Here is an 18,527-nt window from a genome sequence, read left to right on the forward strand (position 1 = left end):
TGACTGAGCAGCGCACAGTTCACAGTGGTGTGTTCCGGAGGCAGAGTTAAGCACTGTGAAAGACTATGTCCAGACAGTGGAAAGCTGAAGAAGCTGCATTCATGTAAATGATGTCCCCATAATCCACCACACTCAGGGAAGTTGTTTGTACTGTCTTCTGTCTGTAAAAACAAAAACCTAGCAGAGATTTATGATTGGGGTAACATCTATGTATTGAGAGTGTACGTATGGCAGCTTTTTTTGGTGTAGTTCATGTCGGTTGGACAGATGGGAGGAAGTGATGAATTGGAACAAAGATCCCTCGCTGGAGTCAGACATTGTGGTTCATTACTGGCATCCTTCCTCAAACCACAGGGGTGCATTTATAATACTCTCCATTTCCTGCTGTAAGAAAAAAAAAACAAAAAAAAAAACTGTAAATGGCTTTTGGTTCTATGTATGCTAAAAAATATGCTTGTTCATTTGTTCCCAAAAACAGTTTCTTTACAATTCTGTACTTAATTGAGGATGAGCCATGCGACAGCACTCCAATCAATATAGTAATTGTTGTTTTTTTAAATATTGTTTTAATGAAAGAGGATGCATGCCACATTTCCTTGTTTCCTCCCAGAAATTCCCCATGAGAACCGGCCAAATGTGGTTTATTAAATTTTAGAAATACAGAAATCACATAATAATCGCAAATGGTAATATTACTGAACTAGTACACAATGTTATTTAAATAACATGTGGTCGAATTAGGAAATGGGGCTCTCTCTGTTGCACTGGTGCCAAATTACACACTCCTGCTTCTTCACTGCAGCTAAAAAAAAAAACAGCAGTTGAATTTGGAACGATCCACTTAATCAAGTTCGGTGTCTTTTTGCTCAGCAGGTAATTATTTAAATATAAAGGCTAATGGGTTGGACTGAATTAGTGACGAGTGCCACTTATACAATAGTTGTAAGGCTGTAATGGAAATGGTTAATTTTAAGGATGTGGGCAGTCGCCATGATTACCACACAAATGCACACATGGGTGTAAACCAGCATGAAGATCCTCATACGCACTCTTATGTCCTCTTTACTCACTGTACCGTAGTGTTAATATCATAAATCATAAAAGCATAATCACCACATCAGTGGGATCTGGCTTCTATCACTGTCATTAAGCAAAGTCGTTCGACAAAATGAGCCCCATCCTGCACTGGGATGGATTAATGCAGCTCTTGCAAGGATGTCATTGGTCTATGTTTACAATATTTAGACTTGATATATGTATTAAAAAAATGGAAATCCAGTTAAATTCTTTCTTTGTATTGTAGAGAATTACAACATACATAACAATTGTTTCTTGGCAACTATTCATACTGTATATGTGCGTGTTCTTGAGGAGTTTTCGGAGGTTTTGCTTTCAGGCCTCAAACTGCAGGGTGGAGGTGTGAAAAAAAATATGATGGATTAAAAAAGTCATTAATGCCCTAGTACCTGGTACTATATTAGTACCTGCTCGGGCGAGGTTCCATGCAAGCTGAGCCGATACTAAATGTGTCAACAGACACTGATCGGCAGAGAGTGTCATCGCTGGAAGAGTCATGAGCGTGACGTCCGACACAGGAATCAAACTGTATAATGCTGAACTGTAAATCAATTTAAAAATCCTGAAGAAGTGTTAATCTCCATCATATAGCGAGGATATTTATTTATTTATTTTTTAAAATCATAGTATTTAACAGAGGAGTCTGGTGTATTTAGCGACCGCACTGCAGCAAGCCAGTGATTGTGAGCCGCATCACAACCCCTTTCACTGTATTTCAGTTCAGTGACTGTGTCAGACGGAGTCTGTGCTCCGGTCATGCAGGAAGTACTGAACTTTTAATTAACTGAGTCTAATGATTCAGTACACTGAAAAAAACTGCTTTACAAGTCACTAGTTTGTGTGTGTCGCACATAAAACAACGTCACGGCAGTTTCATGCAGCCATGTTATGATGACTCTGCCCACGTTGAGGAGGTACGATAGTAATGGAAAACTCCACCCAACCATGTCGAGCTGTGCCGTGCCAAGTCGTGCTGGAACTGTATAGTGGAAAAGCAATGCTAGCTGAAGCTCAGATGCTGTGCTTTACAGTGGTTTTGAGGTGAGAAGATTTACAATAAAACAAAAAGCCTCAGCAAATGTCGATTCATCTCTAAAAGTAACTGCAATTTAACCAAATGGCAACAAGACTGAGCTCTGCAATTATCTTCATCAGGACCTTTCTGGTGCGCCGAAGTGTATAAAGAGAATAAAATTTCTTGATTTCCCTTTTAGGCCGCACTGAATAAGAGATTTCTACTTTTAGTTTTTTTATGTTTTTCTCAAATTTCTCTCCATTCTATGAAACCGAAGCAAGGACCTTTTCAAGGTTTGACTGTTCTCCCAGTTTCTTATTCTCTCAACGTTTATGAAGAGCTTTCGCCTGCAACTATAAGACATCAGATAAAATAGAAAAAAAAACGAGTTGATGAAAATGTCAGTAAAAAGTCAGCATATTCAAGGCTGAGTGCTGAAGTAACAAATAATCCACCCTCTCACCAGCCCACTGCATGTCCTTGGTGCTTGAACATTAGTGGAGGTGAAGTGTTTTCACAGTTCTGTTGTTTTACATCAGCTTGACAGAAAATGTTGTCTTCACTAAGTGGGTTTTTCCATTGTAGGCTCGCGTGTCCGTTGGCATTCAGAGTGGGTGAAAATGACTTGACCTTCTCTTTGAAGCAGGCAGCTGTGAACGTGAAGTTTTAATTGAGTTCTTCCTTCCTCTTCCCCTTGTCTCTCGCTCTCATCTATACAGAAAAAAAATGATTGACCCCGTCTAATAGACTGGTGCAACAGCTGTGATGTCTTTAGTATGCCAATGTGATGGATGAGCTCATTCATTCATACCATCACAAAGTTGTCTCGTTCACGTAACAATTGTCTGCCTCATCAGTTGTTTTGTTTTTTTTTGTTTTTTGACATTTTACTGAGAATCTTTCTGCTCGTGTTGCCAAACCTCAATAATTGCTTTGTTTTCCCAGTTGAAATGATGGCACAGTCACTCACCTCCACACACAGTAAGACAGTGTAATGGAGGTTGAGTGAAGTAGTGTCCTCAAACTTATGTTTAGCATTTGATATGTATGATGATACTGTATGTTATATAATTATGTTATTGCCTTTTTTCATTTAACAGGCCTGAGAATAAATTATAGGGAATATTGTATTATTATTATTATTATTATTATTATACATACCATTTGCTTATTATGGCTCTAACAGTGATTCCCTAAAAAAAAAAGCATGATTTCTTATTGCTTGTTTTTCATTTCAGGCTTTTAGAGCTGAAGATTGAGGGAAGCCGTCTTTGGAAAACGAAAGTTTTGATGTTGTTTGCTTTGGTTTATCGAGTTTAAACCTGCTTGTTTTTCCACCTGTATAGCATTAGGAAAACGCAAGTATACTTTGGGTGAAAATGATATTTTCACCCAATTTCCATAAATCATACGGTATCATTATATATCCTGCGCCCACACTCAAGCTCAGGTCAGTAAATGTAAAGTAAACATTTTTGAACATAAACATCAACAAGTAAAATGCATGTGTAAACATTAGTATTTGTAAGCATATTTATTTGATTGTGTTGATGATTTGTTTTATTTTGAACATGAAACATGTACATTAAAATGTACTTGTACTTTTAAACATGTATATTATGTTTGAGGAAGTGTTATCTACTTCTTTTCATGTTGTCATTCGTGGTCCATAGTTGCATAATAATGAGGACAGACACAGACCGTTGAATCCATGTCCTATAGTGAGCTCATCTGTATCATAGACGGCTCAATGCTTGGAATCCATCACCAACCACCTGTACCTCCATTTTAATTAAAATTCATTCTTTCGTGCATCATATTGGCAAAGCTGCCAATAACAAATGGAACAATATTGTCAAATTATCAAAGCACCATTGGTGTGAGGGTTGGCGGTGACAACCAGGCACCAACTGCTCAACGAAAGCTGCCTCTTTTTTTTTTTCTTCTTCCCCTTTCATTTTCTTTCTCTTATTTTTGGACTCAAGTCAAGTGCTTTAAATTGAAGTGAGCCTTCAGGGCATAGATTGAGATATATCCAGAATTTTAATGCTCTCTATTCAATTGTTAAATTTAGGGAGAACTGCCAAGTTCCCTTGTCCCACTCTCTTTTCTCTCTCTCACACTCTCTCCTTGGACTCTCTACATTTCTTATCATAGGCCTCTTTTCTTCTTTCATCTAGCCTGGTGTCTTTTCTTCCCCGCTCATCACAAACTCTCTTTCTTTTTTTCCCTTGGCAAATACACACACACACACACACACACACATGTTTGTACACTCCTACTCCTTGTGACCAGTTTTCTCTGTGTTACAGGAATGTAAGCTCCGCGGGTGAGGAGGCAAGACGAAGAATGAGGGAGTGTGACGGCCTGACAGATGCTCTGCTCTTTGTCATTCAGACCTCTCTGGGCAGCAACGAGATCGACAGCAAGGTGTGTGTCGATCTGTGTGTTATGTGGATGTGCTTCATTCATTCATGCTCCCATTTCTCATTTTACCTCCATCCACTGCACTTTGCATTATAATTTGTACCATGTGGAGATGGGTGTGTGATGTAATTACACCAGGCAGTCCCTTACCGTAACTCTAACCCACACCCACATGTGGACGTGGGAAGTTTGTGTATTGAAAAAAAACATGAACCCATGTTGCCTCCCTAACTTAACCACAAGAAAAAGAGAATTTGTTGTTCAGTTCACATGTTTTATTTGCAGTAAGCTAAGCTCTTATTTAAAATCACCATTCTTGCGACTAATTTACATGAAATATGCGGCGCCTTCATGATGGCATGTTTGTGTACATGACACAGTATGTTTGGTCCAGTCAATAATACATGATATAAACAGTCGTGTGCTGTGGATGGCCGACTTCTCAAGGTCTCCCAGCCTTGTCTAAATGGCCGTCCTTAATCACTGTGTCGACACCCGCCCCTCTCCACCCTCTGACTACAGTGATCAGAGCAGTCCTCCTAACAAAGACTGATTGGTAGTTTAACCACAGAGTCGTCTCAGTTGTAGCAGTGTTGTCCATTAGCCGCACAGCCATTCACCATCTTTTTGTCCTTTTTTTTCTTTTTTGTAATGTTCCACTGCCTTGTCCAGACTCCCTCAAACTGTCTGCTTATCCATTAAATGAGAAAATTGCTCTTTAATCTCTAGCTCAGGAGTGCCAAACTCAAATGACCTGGGGGCCTTTGAGCGTCTAGTCGCGTCTGGTCAATGGGGGGGTTGGTCTGGGGAGAAAAAGTGGGAAAAACAACTGTTCAACAGCGGGAGGGAAATATCACCTTAAAATTATAACACAGTTGTCCACTATGACATCACAATCAAGATATTCAAGATGATATTTCACACAATTTCAAACTAAAATGACTTCTTTTCAGAGAAATAAATCTAAATTTAAGTAAATAATAATAACATGAACAGTGATTACAACACCAAACCAGCGTATATGCATTTAATAATGTGATCATTTCAACCACATGTCTTATTATGATTATTATAAAAACATTTTGAACAAGTGTAACACCTGTGTTAAAAGGAAGAGGGGGTCATGGCCATGTTTTCATTTTAATATGATATTAACTGGTGAACTGCATGTAAACACTGGTGGCATGGGGGGGCACATGCGCAGGCCGCCAGTTTGACCCCTCTGCGCTGGATTAATCTCAAAATACCTACAGGAATTATCAGGATTTGCGTTCAGACCAATTAGATTAGATCTGTCTGCTCTGTCTTTCATCTTCACATGCCAGGATAGAAATGCACAAGGTTACAGAAATATTCACACGCATTTCAAATATAGATGGACACACACACACACACACACACACACACACACAGAAACACCTGTCATTGACACAAATGGTTCAGGTTGTTAAACCATGATAAGAGTGCAATTCTTGTCATACTGAGAGACCCTGAAAGCTTCAGAGTTTTTCTGGAGTGCTGTTGGATAACTAACCACATCTGACCTTCGTGTAAAAGGTAGCATCACATAATCATGCTGAAACAAAAACTGAAGAACCTTTCTTTTTTTATTCCTTAAGCACAGCCAGAAAAAATACGACACAGAGCAAATGTGAAATAACACATTGGAAAATGAAATGTCACGCTAAATTGTAACTAAAATGCAACTTCTTCTGCATCATTCTACAATAGCACGCGAAAAACAAGTTGAAGATATGCCTGCGGCTCACTGGAGCATGACATTGTTTTGTTTTGTTGCATCTCTTTAGGTTGTTCAATTACACTCTTTGTTTTTGGTGGAAAGGAGCGGTCGGACAGAAAGAGGATGGATGATTTGCTTTTGTTAATTTCCACTCTGTTGACTCAATGACTCCCCTTTTTCAGCGATGTTAAAGCCAAATATCAAACTACACACACTGCAGGGAAATTACACACTGAAGAATAGACACCAATGCATTGTGAGACACACGCTTACACTCTCATATATCCCAGGCTGGTGGGATCACCTCTAAACTTGGTGGTTAATGGAGTGTGATGCAATATATTGGGCTTGTCATTTTTCTTCATTTATCTGAGTTTCCTCTCATCTCGTTTCAAAATCAGAGTTAACAAAATCCAAAATCTTATTGTTGTTATTATTACCTCTCCGTTTTTTCTCTCTCTCTCTGTTTGTCTGGCTGACTCGTGAGTGGGAGTGGAAGGCCAGTAGTGTAAAAGTGCCAGAGTGGGCGGTTTTTATTAGCATGCTTTGCCTGTGTTTTCAGGCTACAGCTTTCATTAAACAGCATCAAAAGCAAATCTCCTGCCTCGGCGCTCACCCTTCATTCATTTACGTCTATTTTTAAATATTCTTGTGTTTGTACATCGCTCATGTCATCCCTCCTTTTTCATCTTTCATCTTCTTCTCCTCTCCCTCCTACTTCACTTAATGTCTCTCATCTCCTCAATCATACTTTGTCTTTCAGACTGTAGAAAACTGTGTTTGCATCCTGAGAAACCTGTCGTATCGCTTGGCTGCTGAGACGTCCCATGGCCAGCAGGGGGGGTTGGAAGAGCTGGATAGCCTCCTGTGGGACGCCAGCGGCCGCGACGGTGAGAGCTCTGGCTGCTGGGGCAAGAAGAAGAAGAAAAAGAAGGGAGTTGACCAGGTGAGGAAGGACATGATGGATGTTTTTTTGATGTTGTTTAGTAGTAAACAGTTAATATTAGTCCACTATATCTTTACTGCTCCTTTCTGTAGATGCCTGGAGTCTGTGATTCACTACTGAGAGGTTGAACACCATTTATAAAAAAAAATAAGATATTACCTTGAATGTTTCACGTCAGATATCACATTATATATCAAACCCAAACTTTTCAGTGATCTCTTGGCTCCATATAAATATGTATGTGCTCTCACTGTTTCTCTGCTTATTTATTCAGATTTGAACTCTCCGTTTCCTTGTCTGTATATACACACACACATACAGTAAATGCAAAAAGTAAAGAGGACAGCTTTCATGATGAAGCAGAAATGCAGCATCAGTGGTTCTGGCAGCCTCGCCTTCATCGGGGACGTGTGGTAAATAATGGAAAACAGATGAAAGTCACAGATCACAGAGTATATGGAGAACTGAATGTTGAGACTTGGAATCCATTTGCTTCTTTTATAATGCACTGCTTCACAAGTGGCTTTTTTAATCCTTTGGTAATCACGTGATAGTTTCTAACTTTTCATGAAAAAGCTCCCCCTTTACCTCTGCACTGGTTTCACTTAACTCCATTCAGCACCGACCAGGCATTGTGTATTTATATGTAAGACGTGACAGGCATGGAAGCAGATCATTGGCACAATCGGAAAAAGAAATGAATGACATACATTTTTATTTAACTTCAACTGGAAATAATTAGAACCCTTTTTAACAGTTGAGCCATATAATGACTCAAACCTGACCTTAGACCCAGGACCATCAGGTTCACATCTGATAGCATAGTGTGTAATTTTGCCCTTAATTATATTTTTTGATTTGGTCTGAATTGAGCAATAGAGACAGTAACTCAGAGTTGGGTGTAGACAAAGAGCAATTAAACAGAACCCAGCGGAATACAGTTTTACAGTTTTAGAAATGAGAGTAAGGCGAAGTAAAGAAAGAGAAAGGGAAATTACACAAGAGATTTTATTGAATTATACTCAATTATTCAATGAAGGTTCAGATTATGAAGCCAAGGAGCAGCATAGGAGCCTTAACTGCAACACCCCTAATGAACCACTGATACAAATACTTAAAGAACTATAGAACCAGAACTATACATTAAAGATGAGCGTGCCTACTGCTGTTAATAAATTATTATTAAACAATGTTAGTATCCAGTTATCTGTCCAGATTATACTCTTTACACCAAGGATCGGACATCAGTTGTCATAGTTCTGATGGTCCTGTCAGGGAGAGCATACTCTACCACTAATTTCATGTTAAAGTGTGGCATTAAGCATTATTCAACCTTAACCACTGTACAAAACACACAACCCCAGTATTCAATACCAGCAATGGGAGCCTGGGCCTGTTTTCTATAGATAAGGTGTCATAGCATGGTGCTATGTGTGTAAATGACAGACGCAGTGGGGTTTTAACTCAGTCTGCTGCAAAGCCTTATTTTGGTTTGGTATTTTTCAGTGAATATGAATTCTATTGTGATATTTAATCAAACACTGTGTAGTCGGCTTGCTTCTTTGAGGTTTTCATGGCCTGGTTCAGCCCAGACCAAGCTCCTGGTCCCATGCTTGGTGGTTGGGAACCCCTACATAACAAGACTGGTGTAACCTGATCAATGGTTATGTCTATTTATTGCGGAATGCAGCCTAAACCACCAGAAAAATGACTCTTAATCATGCTGGGTGTATGGATTTCCAGCATCCATCTATTATATATGCAGCCTCCGCCTTGCAGGGTCATAGAGGGAGCGCCAGTCAGTCCATCCCAGCTGATGCTGGGTTGAAAGGCAGAATAAACCCTAGACTGGTCAAATATGAAATTCCCTTTTTACTCATCTATCTTCAAGTCTGAGTATGAAACACTTTTTCACAGTGAAGCAAACTGAAAGTTAAAATATATTTGATATGCTCAGAGAAGTTATACATGTACTGTACTTTGAGGTATATAAATGAACATTATACATTTCTGCTCTATTTAGTATGTAGTGTAGGATGTTTCTAGTCAACAGAATATATTGATTCCCCCTGCTCTTGTATCTCTACAGACTTCAAACTATAAGAATCCTTTGATTCTATGATCAGAGCATCTATGTATAGTTAAATAACGTGCACACATTCTGCACAGCAACTCTCTGAAGACCCACACTAGCCAGGTTTACCTTGAGACGATGTGATGAGCGGAGCATTCAAGCTAAGAACTGAGGCGGTCTACAGGAAAGTGTAAAAAACTGTAAAAAAAGATAAAAATGAGACGGGAGTTATTGATAAAAGGTGGGCAAAAAGAAAGTAAGAGCAACGTGGAGAGAAATGATCAACAGGGGAGAAAAAAACAGGACTAGGTAATGCAAAAGAAAGTGAGGAATGGTTGTGAGATCATGCTCATGGTAAAGAGGTGTGGACACATCACTCAACAAAGTGGTTTAAACATTAAAGGACTAGTGCAGGAGAGGAGGTGGCAGGAGGTATAAGGAGAAGATGGGTTTGGAGCCTTAAGGTTTATCGCTCAAAGCAAAGGTAAGAGTGAAATATTGTCTCATAGTCTCTCTTTTCATCTCTCTTCTGTCTCTCCTTTTGCCCTTTCCCATATCGCCCTTCCATCAACAATCTTCTCAACATAACAGGTTGACAAGGAATGATTTACCAGGCTTTTTGACTTCTTAATAGGTTGGGGTTTACAGGGAGCAAATGCAGTTTGCTTTCAGACGCGCCTGCAGCCATTGTGACATAAAGCAAGGACAAATGAGAATATACACTCATCCGAAGACATCTCTCTTTCTTGAGCATAAAAAGTACTGGAGCAGATCAGTGATGGCAATAAATGCAGACATTAACAAAACATCTGTCTAATCTCTGTCCCAGTGGGATGGTGTGGGCCCCTTTCCAGACATGGCAGACCCTCCAAAAGGTGTGCAAATGCTGTGGCACCCAACCATCGTCAAGCCCTACCTCACCCTGCTGTCTGAATGCTCAAATCCCGACACTCTCGAGGGAGCAGCCGGAGCTCTGCAGAACCTGGCTGCAGGCAGTTGGAAGGTAACGGCTAGTATTTGTCTTCTTTTTGGGTTTTTTCCCCCCTAACTTTTATTTATTGAATGTCAGTGTGGAAGTCTCTTAAGTACACAGGAACTTAAACAAATGAGTTTGTTTCAAATGGTTCTGCAAAGACAGATACTAAAAAAATGGCTTACTGATTAGAAATCTTCTAAAAAAGGAAGCGGAAAATCAATCAGCGCTACTATCTGTTAATGATTCAAGGTCAGCTCACAGATCTTTAGGCATGAAAGGTATTACCTGCTTATCAAAGGTTTTTATACCACTGCTATTTTCTAAGTGTATAAAACACTAAAGACTTTTCTCACGCCTTGATATTGTACATCCAAGGCGATTTGCCCATTTTGTTTGCCTCTCAAACCACACATTTGATCAGTATTTTCCAGCTTTGTTCCTGTGTTCCTGTTTGTCATCAAAAGGCTGATAAGGGAGAGTAAACATATCTGAATATCATGTCTAAACTTTTCTTTCCAAATCAGAGTCAACTTTATTGGCCAAATGTTTGCACACAAACAAGGAATTTGACTTGTTTCTGCTTTGGTTCATTCTTTGAAAGTGGTTGTAATCTCCAGTGCTTCGTGTAACATTTGAATTTGGGGATAGTTGAGGAAGACAAGGTGAATGCTCTGAGATTATAAAACTATTTTAAACTAATATGAAGGCAGTTAATATGAGAGAGGAATTTGTTGCCTCTCTATGAAGGCTAAAAGTACATAATGCACATGAATAGATCAGAAACCAATTCACGCACATTGACTTAACTTAATATTTAAGGAATGTACAGATTATATAGAGTAGATGAAGAAATAAATGCATTAGTTGTGTGTGAATACAAAACTGTCCTTATGGGAAATGCTCATACTGTTCTGTATGAGTACTTGTCCAAGACAAGGTTGATGTCTGCTCTGTGTAAAACTACCTGAAGAGAAGAGAGTAGTGACTGTGTGGCCCAGCTGTATCCCCATATCTGCAGCACCGTGTGAAAGGCTATGTCCACTGGGTTTTAAAGGTTCAGCTGCAGCTGACTGATTGAAGCAGCTCGAGGGTAATGATGTTTGAGTCATATGTTTGTATTGGAGAGCATGTGGTGGTACGCGGTTGTATTGGCAAGGGCAGTTGTAGCCTTGAGGGAAAGTGTAGGGTGAAAGGCAGAAAAGTGTGCGGGTCTGACCTTGGATTGACTTTGAAATCGTTACACTGCATCTGACGTTGCCGGCTACAATAACTATAATGCCAGGGGATGTTGATGGAGATTGTCAAGAAATGCTATGACAAGTAAATCTTGCTCTGTGGAAACAAATGAGCCACACTTTTTTGAGATGGATGTTGATTTGTGGGAGGTGTTTAAATTAGATTTTTGCTTTTGGTGGGTGATGGGTGCAGGTGGTCCTCAGGAAATCACATTTTCCAGTTTTGGCCTCACTGCATCTTTCACTCTCTCTTTGTGTGTGTGTGTGTGTGTGTGTGTGTGTGTGTGTGTGTGTGTGTGTGTGTGTGTGTGTGTGTGTGTGTGTGTGTGTGTGTGTGTGTGTGTGTGTGTGTGTGTGTGTGTGTGTGTGTGTGTGTGTGTGTGTGTGTGTGTGTGTGTGTGTGTGTGTGTGTGTGTGTGTGTGTGTGTGTGTGTGTGTGTGTGTGTGTGTGTGTGTGTGCGTGCGTGCGTGTGTGTGTTTACATTTCAAGCAAGCCCATCCTCCTTGCTTTGGGAATACCCCTACTAACAGTTTCCAAAGAAGCTGTGTTGGCGTTCTGCTGGCAGATTCTTCTCCATGTGCTTTTGGCTAAGACACATGATAATTTCCCTTCAAGGGTGATTTATTTCCTAAAATGATCGTATGCACCATTGTTTACCCAATCACTACATTTCCTTGGAAGGTAATCTCTCAGTTTCACCTGAAATATCTGTGACTGGTTCCTGTTTAGCACCTCCCCAGTCTTCTCCTGTTGACCCACAAGGCGGCACCACTTGAACCCGTTAATGTGGTGTGGTCCATTTAAGTGTGCTTTGATAGTTATTGAGGGGAGGATAGAGTGGTCTCCAAGCTGCAAACCTTTCTGGTTCATTTCTCCAATTCTCCCCATTAGAGTATATCACTTGTGAGTCAGTTTAATGCCTCAGCCGCTCTCATCCTGCCCCCCTGAATATAACATCTCCTGCGTCTCTAGTTACAAAAAAAAACAAAAATAGCAGTCAACACAGGTACCAAGGAAGCAAGAAAATACATGGATTCAAAATCAGGCTTCGTCACAGTGTGATTATTGTAAGGTGAGCTAAAATGACATGGTTTCATTAGCAAATGGAAGCGCTATTATTGTTGCAGTGGCCTTTCTTTTGTTTGGCGTGCTGTGTGACCATGAATGTAATTGTCATCTCAACTGGGTGCCACACATCCCCATTATCTCAATCAAGAATAATGCTGGAAAAGTAAAAACCTATGTTGTAAAAAAACAATTGAAATCAAGTGTCACAACCCCCCACTATCTTTATTTTATCAAGAACATTCCAAAGTGTTTTTTCCCCCGAATTAAATCAATTAGTTTTTTTTATGAATCAAATTATATTAACCTTAATTTCATCCTCACTCCTCCTCCAGATTATTCTGTGTAACTCCTGCTTTCTCCCTGTCAGTGGTCGGTGTATATCCGGGTTGCTGTGCGTAAGGAGAAAGGACTTCCCATCCTGGTGGAGTTACTGAGGATAGACAATGACAAAGTGGTGTGTGCCGTGGCCACTGCTCTCAGAAATATGGCCCTGGACATAAGGAACAAAGAGCTCATCGGTGAGTATTAACAAGGGCTTTTGCAAGAGCTGATATTAGGTGATGCATCATCCTCAACCTGTTACATGAAGCCATTGCATTGACGTCTTCCATTATTAATCTTTCCCCGCTCATATCAGTGTGGACAACCCTGCGCTGTTACACTTTGTTGTTTGGGCCGATTTCCATCTCTAATTACGTTCTCTTTAAGCTCTACTACTGTCAGCTTTCCTTCTCACGTTGTTCTCATTTAAAGAATGCAAGTCAAGAGCTTGTGTTAAAGTGATTTTGCACAAGGTTAAAGAGCCTGTAGCCAGTTGCACTAATTAAAAGTAATTGAACACAAATGCCACCCTGTAGTCGCCGTAGAAACGGCTTACCTGGCTTTGACCATGGATGATTGCTAATGTGTGAATTACACCCACTGAATTTTCTTCTTGTAACAACATGGGAAATAACATTTTGACAGATGTGTGTCTGTTTTGAGGCTGAAAGACAAAGAGAGAGAGATATGCTGTCGAACATGTGATAGTGGTGAGAAGTGATCCTCCTTTAAGCTTATGGACTGATAGCAAGACCACATTGTAGGACTGGGATCACTGGGTACTTGTTACTTTGTGTGTGTGTATATATGACATCATCCCTCTATCTCTGGTATCTCTGATTATCTCAGCTTCCCGGTGGGCTGGGTGGTTTCTATAGCAACCCTGAGTCTCAGACAAGGGAGTTGCGGAGCCGCTCTGGGTTTTACTTGAGTGTTGCCGCCGGCAAAGCTCTGCATACCCATACTGTGATGGTCTGGCTGGCACATGGCAGCGGATTATGGGATAATTGAAGCATTTTCACGGACAAGAAAGTTCTCAGTCTGATTTGATTTGTTTTTGTGTCTTTGTGGTTTGTGTGTTTTGTTTTTCTGCAGAATAATTGGCAAGGACCTTTGTGTGTCATCGTTTTGTTTTTTTTCAAACATTTTCTGCGGTTCTCCCTTCAGTTGTCTAATATGACAAGTAATGAAAAACAGAATGTACCACAGCTTAGACTCTTGATAAAGAACATGTTTATGTATAAATTAATGACACATTAACCCTTACTTGCAGGTGAATATGAAGGTGGAGTATAGTTTACTGAGCAACATATGTACAGTAAATGTAATTTTAACACATGTATAGTCATGGTACTCTGATTTTCTACCACCAACCAGGTAGAGTTCAATGTTATTGGTCTTAGGAAAAATAAAGTGTTTGCCTCCTACACCACAGCTATAATCAGCTGACAGCCAGCCGACCGCAATCAGTTAGTCACTTCCAATCATAGCCACACTCACACCGAGGTGGTCAGTTTACATTGTGACACCAACGCTGCCTCACTCTGCTGCTGCTGCTGGCAAAGCTTTACCGCCTCCACTCCAACCTTCACCTCACTAGATCAGAGTCTAACAGGCCTTTAAGTTTAAAATGTGATTTGTGCCATCCCTGTATGTCCCTCTGTTGCAATAGATTGTTAAATTATGACTGAATTATATTAAATGACAAAAGTTTAATATGTCATTTCAAGATTGATTTGCTTTTACAGCATCAAAATAAATGTTTAATTTGAATAAAGTTGAACAGAGGTCTGTTGATCATACTGATCAACATACTGAGATAACGTATGTTATGATTTGGCGCTATACAAATAAATTGAATTGAATTGAATTGGTTTCAAGACAACATGCTTTAGGTCTTGTGTGAGATTTGCACCCCCAGCATAAGACAGAGACAGGATAACAGAGGACAATCAAGATATATATAGCAGTAGACAAATTTGGGAGTTTTGCAGATCATCCTTCTCCCATAGCAACTGTGGCTGTCACCTTCAAGGACGTGTTGACAGATTTGTTTAAAAATAGACAAATCAGAAAAGGAAACAGAGATCTTGAAGGAGTTATAATTGTTTCATAGTCACACAAGTTACTGTGAATTAAAACCAAATGCATTTGCTCCTGCATTAGCCATTTGAGTTCTCAGTGACAAAAATCCTCATGTAACCATGCAGTTTTATTGCATTGTTATGTCCATGATGTTGGTAAAACAAGTGAACATGTATATATATATATATATATATATATATATATGTATATATATATATATGTATATATATATATATGTATATACTGTAAATTGAAGGGTAATGGAAACATGACGACATGCAGGTTAGGCATTTTTAAGCTCCTTCAACAGCCATTCAGGTAATTCTGAGTTTATTTTTAGTCCAGAAAGGAGGTTCATTCTAGCTCACAAAAGTATACACCGGCTACTCTCCTCTTCCTGGTTTGTGTAAGTTTGTTTCCCTTTAGAGTTTCGACTGCACTTCCTGCAATCTTCCTCAGAAGTGTAGGATGATGTTGCTGTGGTCTCCGGTGCTATATACAGTTGTTGCACAGATGGAGAATGGAAGCAGTTGAAATAAGAAAATGTGCCCACAGGACAATAAACTGGGGGTGATGGAGTATACCAGCTGTCACGTGGTACTATGGAGCTACACCCTGCCCTCCCCCACCCCTACTCCACCAAGTGGCCGGACACCCCACCCCCTGGCGGCTGGAATACTTTGTCGGGGAGTCATTCCAACCTGGATATAATCACTGGAGGTCACGGCAACATCATGATACTTCTGTGGAAGAATGCTGGAAGTGCAGTCGAAACTGTATAATGTTAATGTTAACAAACTTACACAGGCCAAGAAAAGGGAAGTAGTCAGAGTGTTTGATATTGAGTCTCACAGGGACTGTCTTTACCAGCAACCTTCTTGTTTCATTTGTTTTATATAATTACTAATTGCTTACTGCACCGAATGAGACTGTGATGATTATGCTGGCTGTAGTCTGTAGCCAGCTAACAGCATTACAAACGATCTTTTTCCATTCAAAGACGACCATGAGACAGTCAGTCAGATACCAGTATTTCCCAATCCTGGTCCTTAAGGACCCCCCCCCGCCACCCATGTTCGCAAGCTCTATTTTCCACATCTTACCTTCTACACCTTTTTCTCGACACCATACACCTCTGCAAAACAACAGGTTAACACTGTCCAACAAGGCAATTTTATAAAGCAGATTGTGTGCTTTTGAGGGATCAAAGTTAATACCTTATTATCATAGAATTTCCCATGCATCTTTCAGATAAAATCAGCTCTTTCTGAAAAGCCAAAATCTAAGTCTTCATCTCTTAAAACTGGTGAAGTAGTGTGACACAAGCTGTTAGTGCCGGTAAGTTTGGCAGCGTCACCGTGGGGGAATGGCAGTTTGCACGAGACCTCGGCAGAGTGAGCCGAGATGAAAATCATCTTTCCTACACAATAACATCAGAGTGTCAGATCCTGTGGAAAGCACTGTAAAGATTGGATGGCAGCGAGTCAAGCGAGAGAGGCACGAGAGAGTGCAGAGAGAGTCCATGTCATGAGAGGGGGGGTGAAGAGGAGAGGGGAGGGAGATGAAAGAAAGAAGAAGAGAGAGACGTGAATGTGATAACCACATATATGCTTTTATTCCAGTCCCATAGTAATGTGATTTGGTGACACATTGATGTCACTGAGAATCATCCTTTTCATCTGTCAATTTTTTTGTTTTGTTTTTGTCTCTCTCCTGATTCCATCTCCTTCATGGATTTTGATTTGCATAATGTACTGTACGCCTGTGTAGCAATAAATGAGTCCCATTCACTGACACACCGTCTGTCAGCACAATTCTCCCTCATTTACTTACAGATGGTAATTTGACACACATGAATTGGGAACAGCTCTTGAATGCCAAAAATACTTCTTCTTCTTTTTTTTTTTTAATGCAGCAGTGGTTTAATAAAGGTCCCCATGAACACACGCTGTGCTTTCCACCAACCCATGTTAATGTTTAGTCAGAGTGTTTAATGCAAACGTCTGTTAATTTGAGATATTTAATTAATTAATTTAAGGTTTTCTGTTCAAAGTGATTTGCTGTGACTGTTAAATCTAATTGACTTTGTGGCCCCTGCAGTTAGGGTTTAATTTAGTGTTGTGGGACCAAATGTTTGATGTATTGTAATGTCTTTTGAAAGCCTTATTGCGTTTGACTGTATGTCAATCTGCAAATTAGTAACGCTCTTCCTCTTATGCACGGACAGTAAGAAAAATCACAATTTCAAGAGAGTAACGACATAGAAATAATGTTGTAATGATTTAATAATCGGGAGGTAATATCCCACAAACATTTTTTATTATAGCAAAGCTCTTCCTTGGTGATTAATATAGAAATGCGACGTATAAGATGACTATACTATAACCTTATTGTTACTGTACTGTCCTCTAACTCAAAATCTAACAAATAGCAGATAGCCGATGACTAAAAGCAACGCAGTGACATTGGGTAAATGCTTATAATATAAGTGACAACAACTTAATGAAGAAAAATAAGGGTGTCAAGAAATCCACTTCCCCTTAGCTTCTACTTTTTGCTTCTTCTTTTTTCCCTCTAATCCTGTTCCTTTGTCTTCCTTTCTTGTGTCTCACTGCACAACTTATTGGCTTAAGCCTCCCACTCCCCTCCCATCACTTCCACTGCACAATGTTGCACTCACATTCTTGTCTACAACGTAAATATAATACCATTTAATCCAACATATTCTGCTCCTTTGTCTCTCTTCCTTCGTCCTCCTCTCATCCCGTTTATCCCACACCTACTCCTCCCTCTCCGTCTACTCCCCATGTCGTTTCAGACATTAGCTCATGACGCCTCACTTTCCCTCCACCACTCTCTTGCTGCTCTTTGTGTCTCGCATTGATGACATCAGCGCCGGGGAGTGTTACTGTAGAAACCAAAGTAGTGAACCACAGGGAGGCTGCTCATTGCATGGTGGCAGACGTGTTCATGAGTGTGTGTGTGTGTGTGTGTGTGTTCATCTGGGCTTGGATGGAGTTGAATATGTAGAAACGCTTATGATCCAAACATTATTTTATATCAGACGTGTATATACACAAACACACGCTCAAAAATTCTTATTGGTGAGACAAATTGCATTTCTTAATCCTGTAATTATAAGCATCAAAACAAAACACATACACCCTTACCTTAACATAATTCTAACCCTAATCCAAGACTCTCAACAGCCATTTTAGTTAGGGCATTGTTGTGCTATTAAACATATTAACACACACTGTCACGGAAAAAGAATAGACTTCAAATACACACATTACATGCTGGGGAATTGGCACCAAATTAAATCTTGTGTGTCTTCCTCATCAACGACCAACTTTTACACATTTTCTCGTCCCACAAACAAACAACTCTGGGGCGAAAAGTCCGCTCCATCGCAACAAAAGCTGACGCACACTTCTCTGTCCCAGCTGTTGCAGCAGTAATTTAAGAAATTTCTGTGTCGCCTTCAGGAGTCCCTTGTGTATGAGGGTCTGACACGTCCTTCATCAGCACACTATGTTCTCCGTAGTATTCTTCATCCTC

The 18,527-nt window shown here is 40.1% G+C and overlaps 1 protein-coding gene across 1 annotated transcript in view; it reads left to right on the forward strand.

Annotated features, from left to right (window-relative positions):
* ctnnd2a (catenin (cadherin-associated protein), delta 2a) overlaps positions 1-18,527 on the forward strand; it is a 151,373-nt gene that overhangs the window by 108,036 nt on the left and 24,810 nt on the right. Inside the window, exons 15-18 of the mRNA XM_044035173.1 lie at positions 4,405-4,522; positions 7,024-7,206; positions 10,110-10,283; positions 12,928-13,078. Coding sequence (XP_043891108.1) covers positions 4,405-4,522; positions 7,024-7,206; positions 10,110-10,283; positions 12,928-13,078 — 626 coding nt within the window. The remainder of the gene's footprint in view (positions 1-4,404; positions 4,523-7,023; positions 7,207-10,109; positions 10,284-12,927; positions 13,079-18,527) is intronic.

This window comes from Solea senegalensis, linkage group LG1 (genome assembly GCF_019176455.1).
Source record: "Solea senegalensis isolate Sse05_10M linkage group LG1, IFAPA_SoseM_1, whole genome shotgun sequence".
NCBI classification, from domain to species: Eukaryota; Metazoa; Chordata; class Actinopteri; order Pleuronectiformes; family Soleidae; genus Solea; species Solea senegalensis.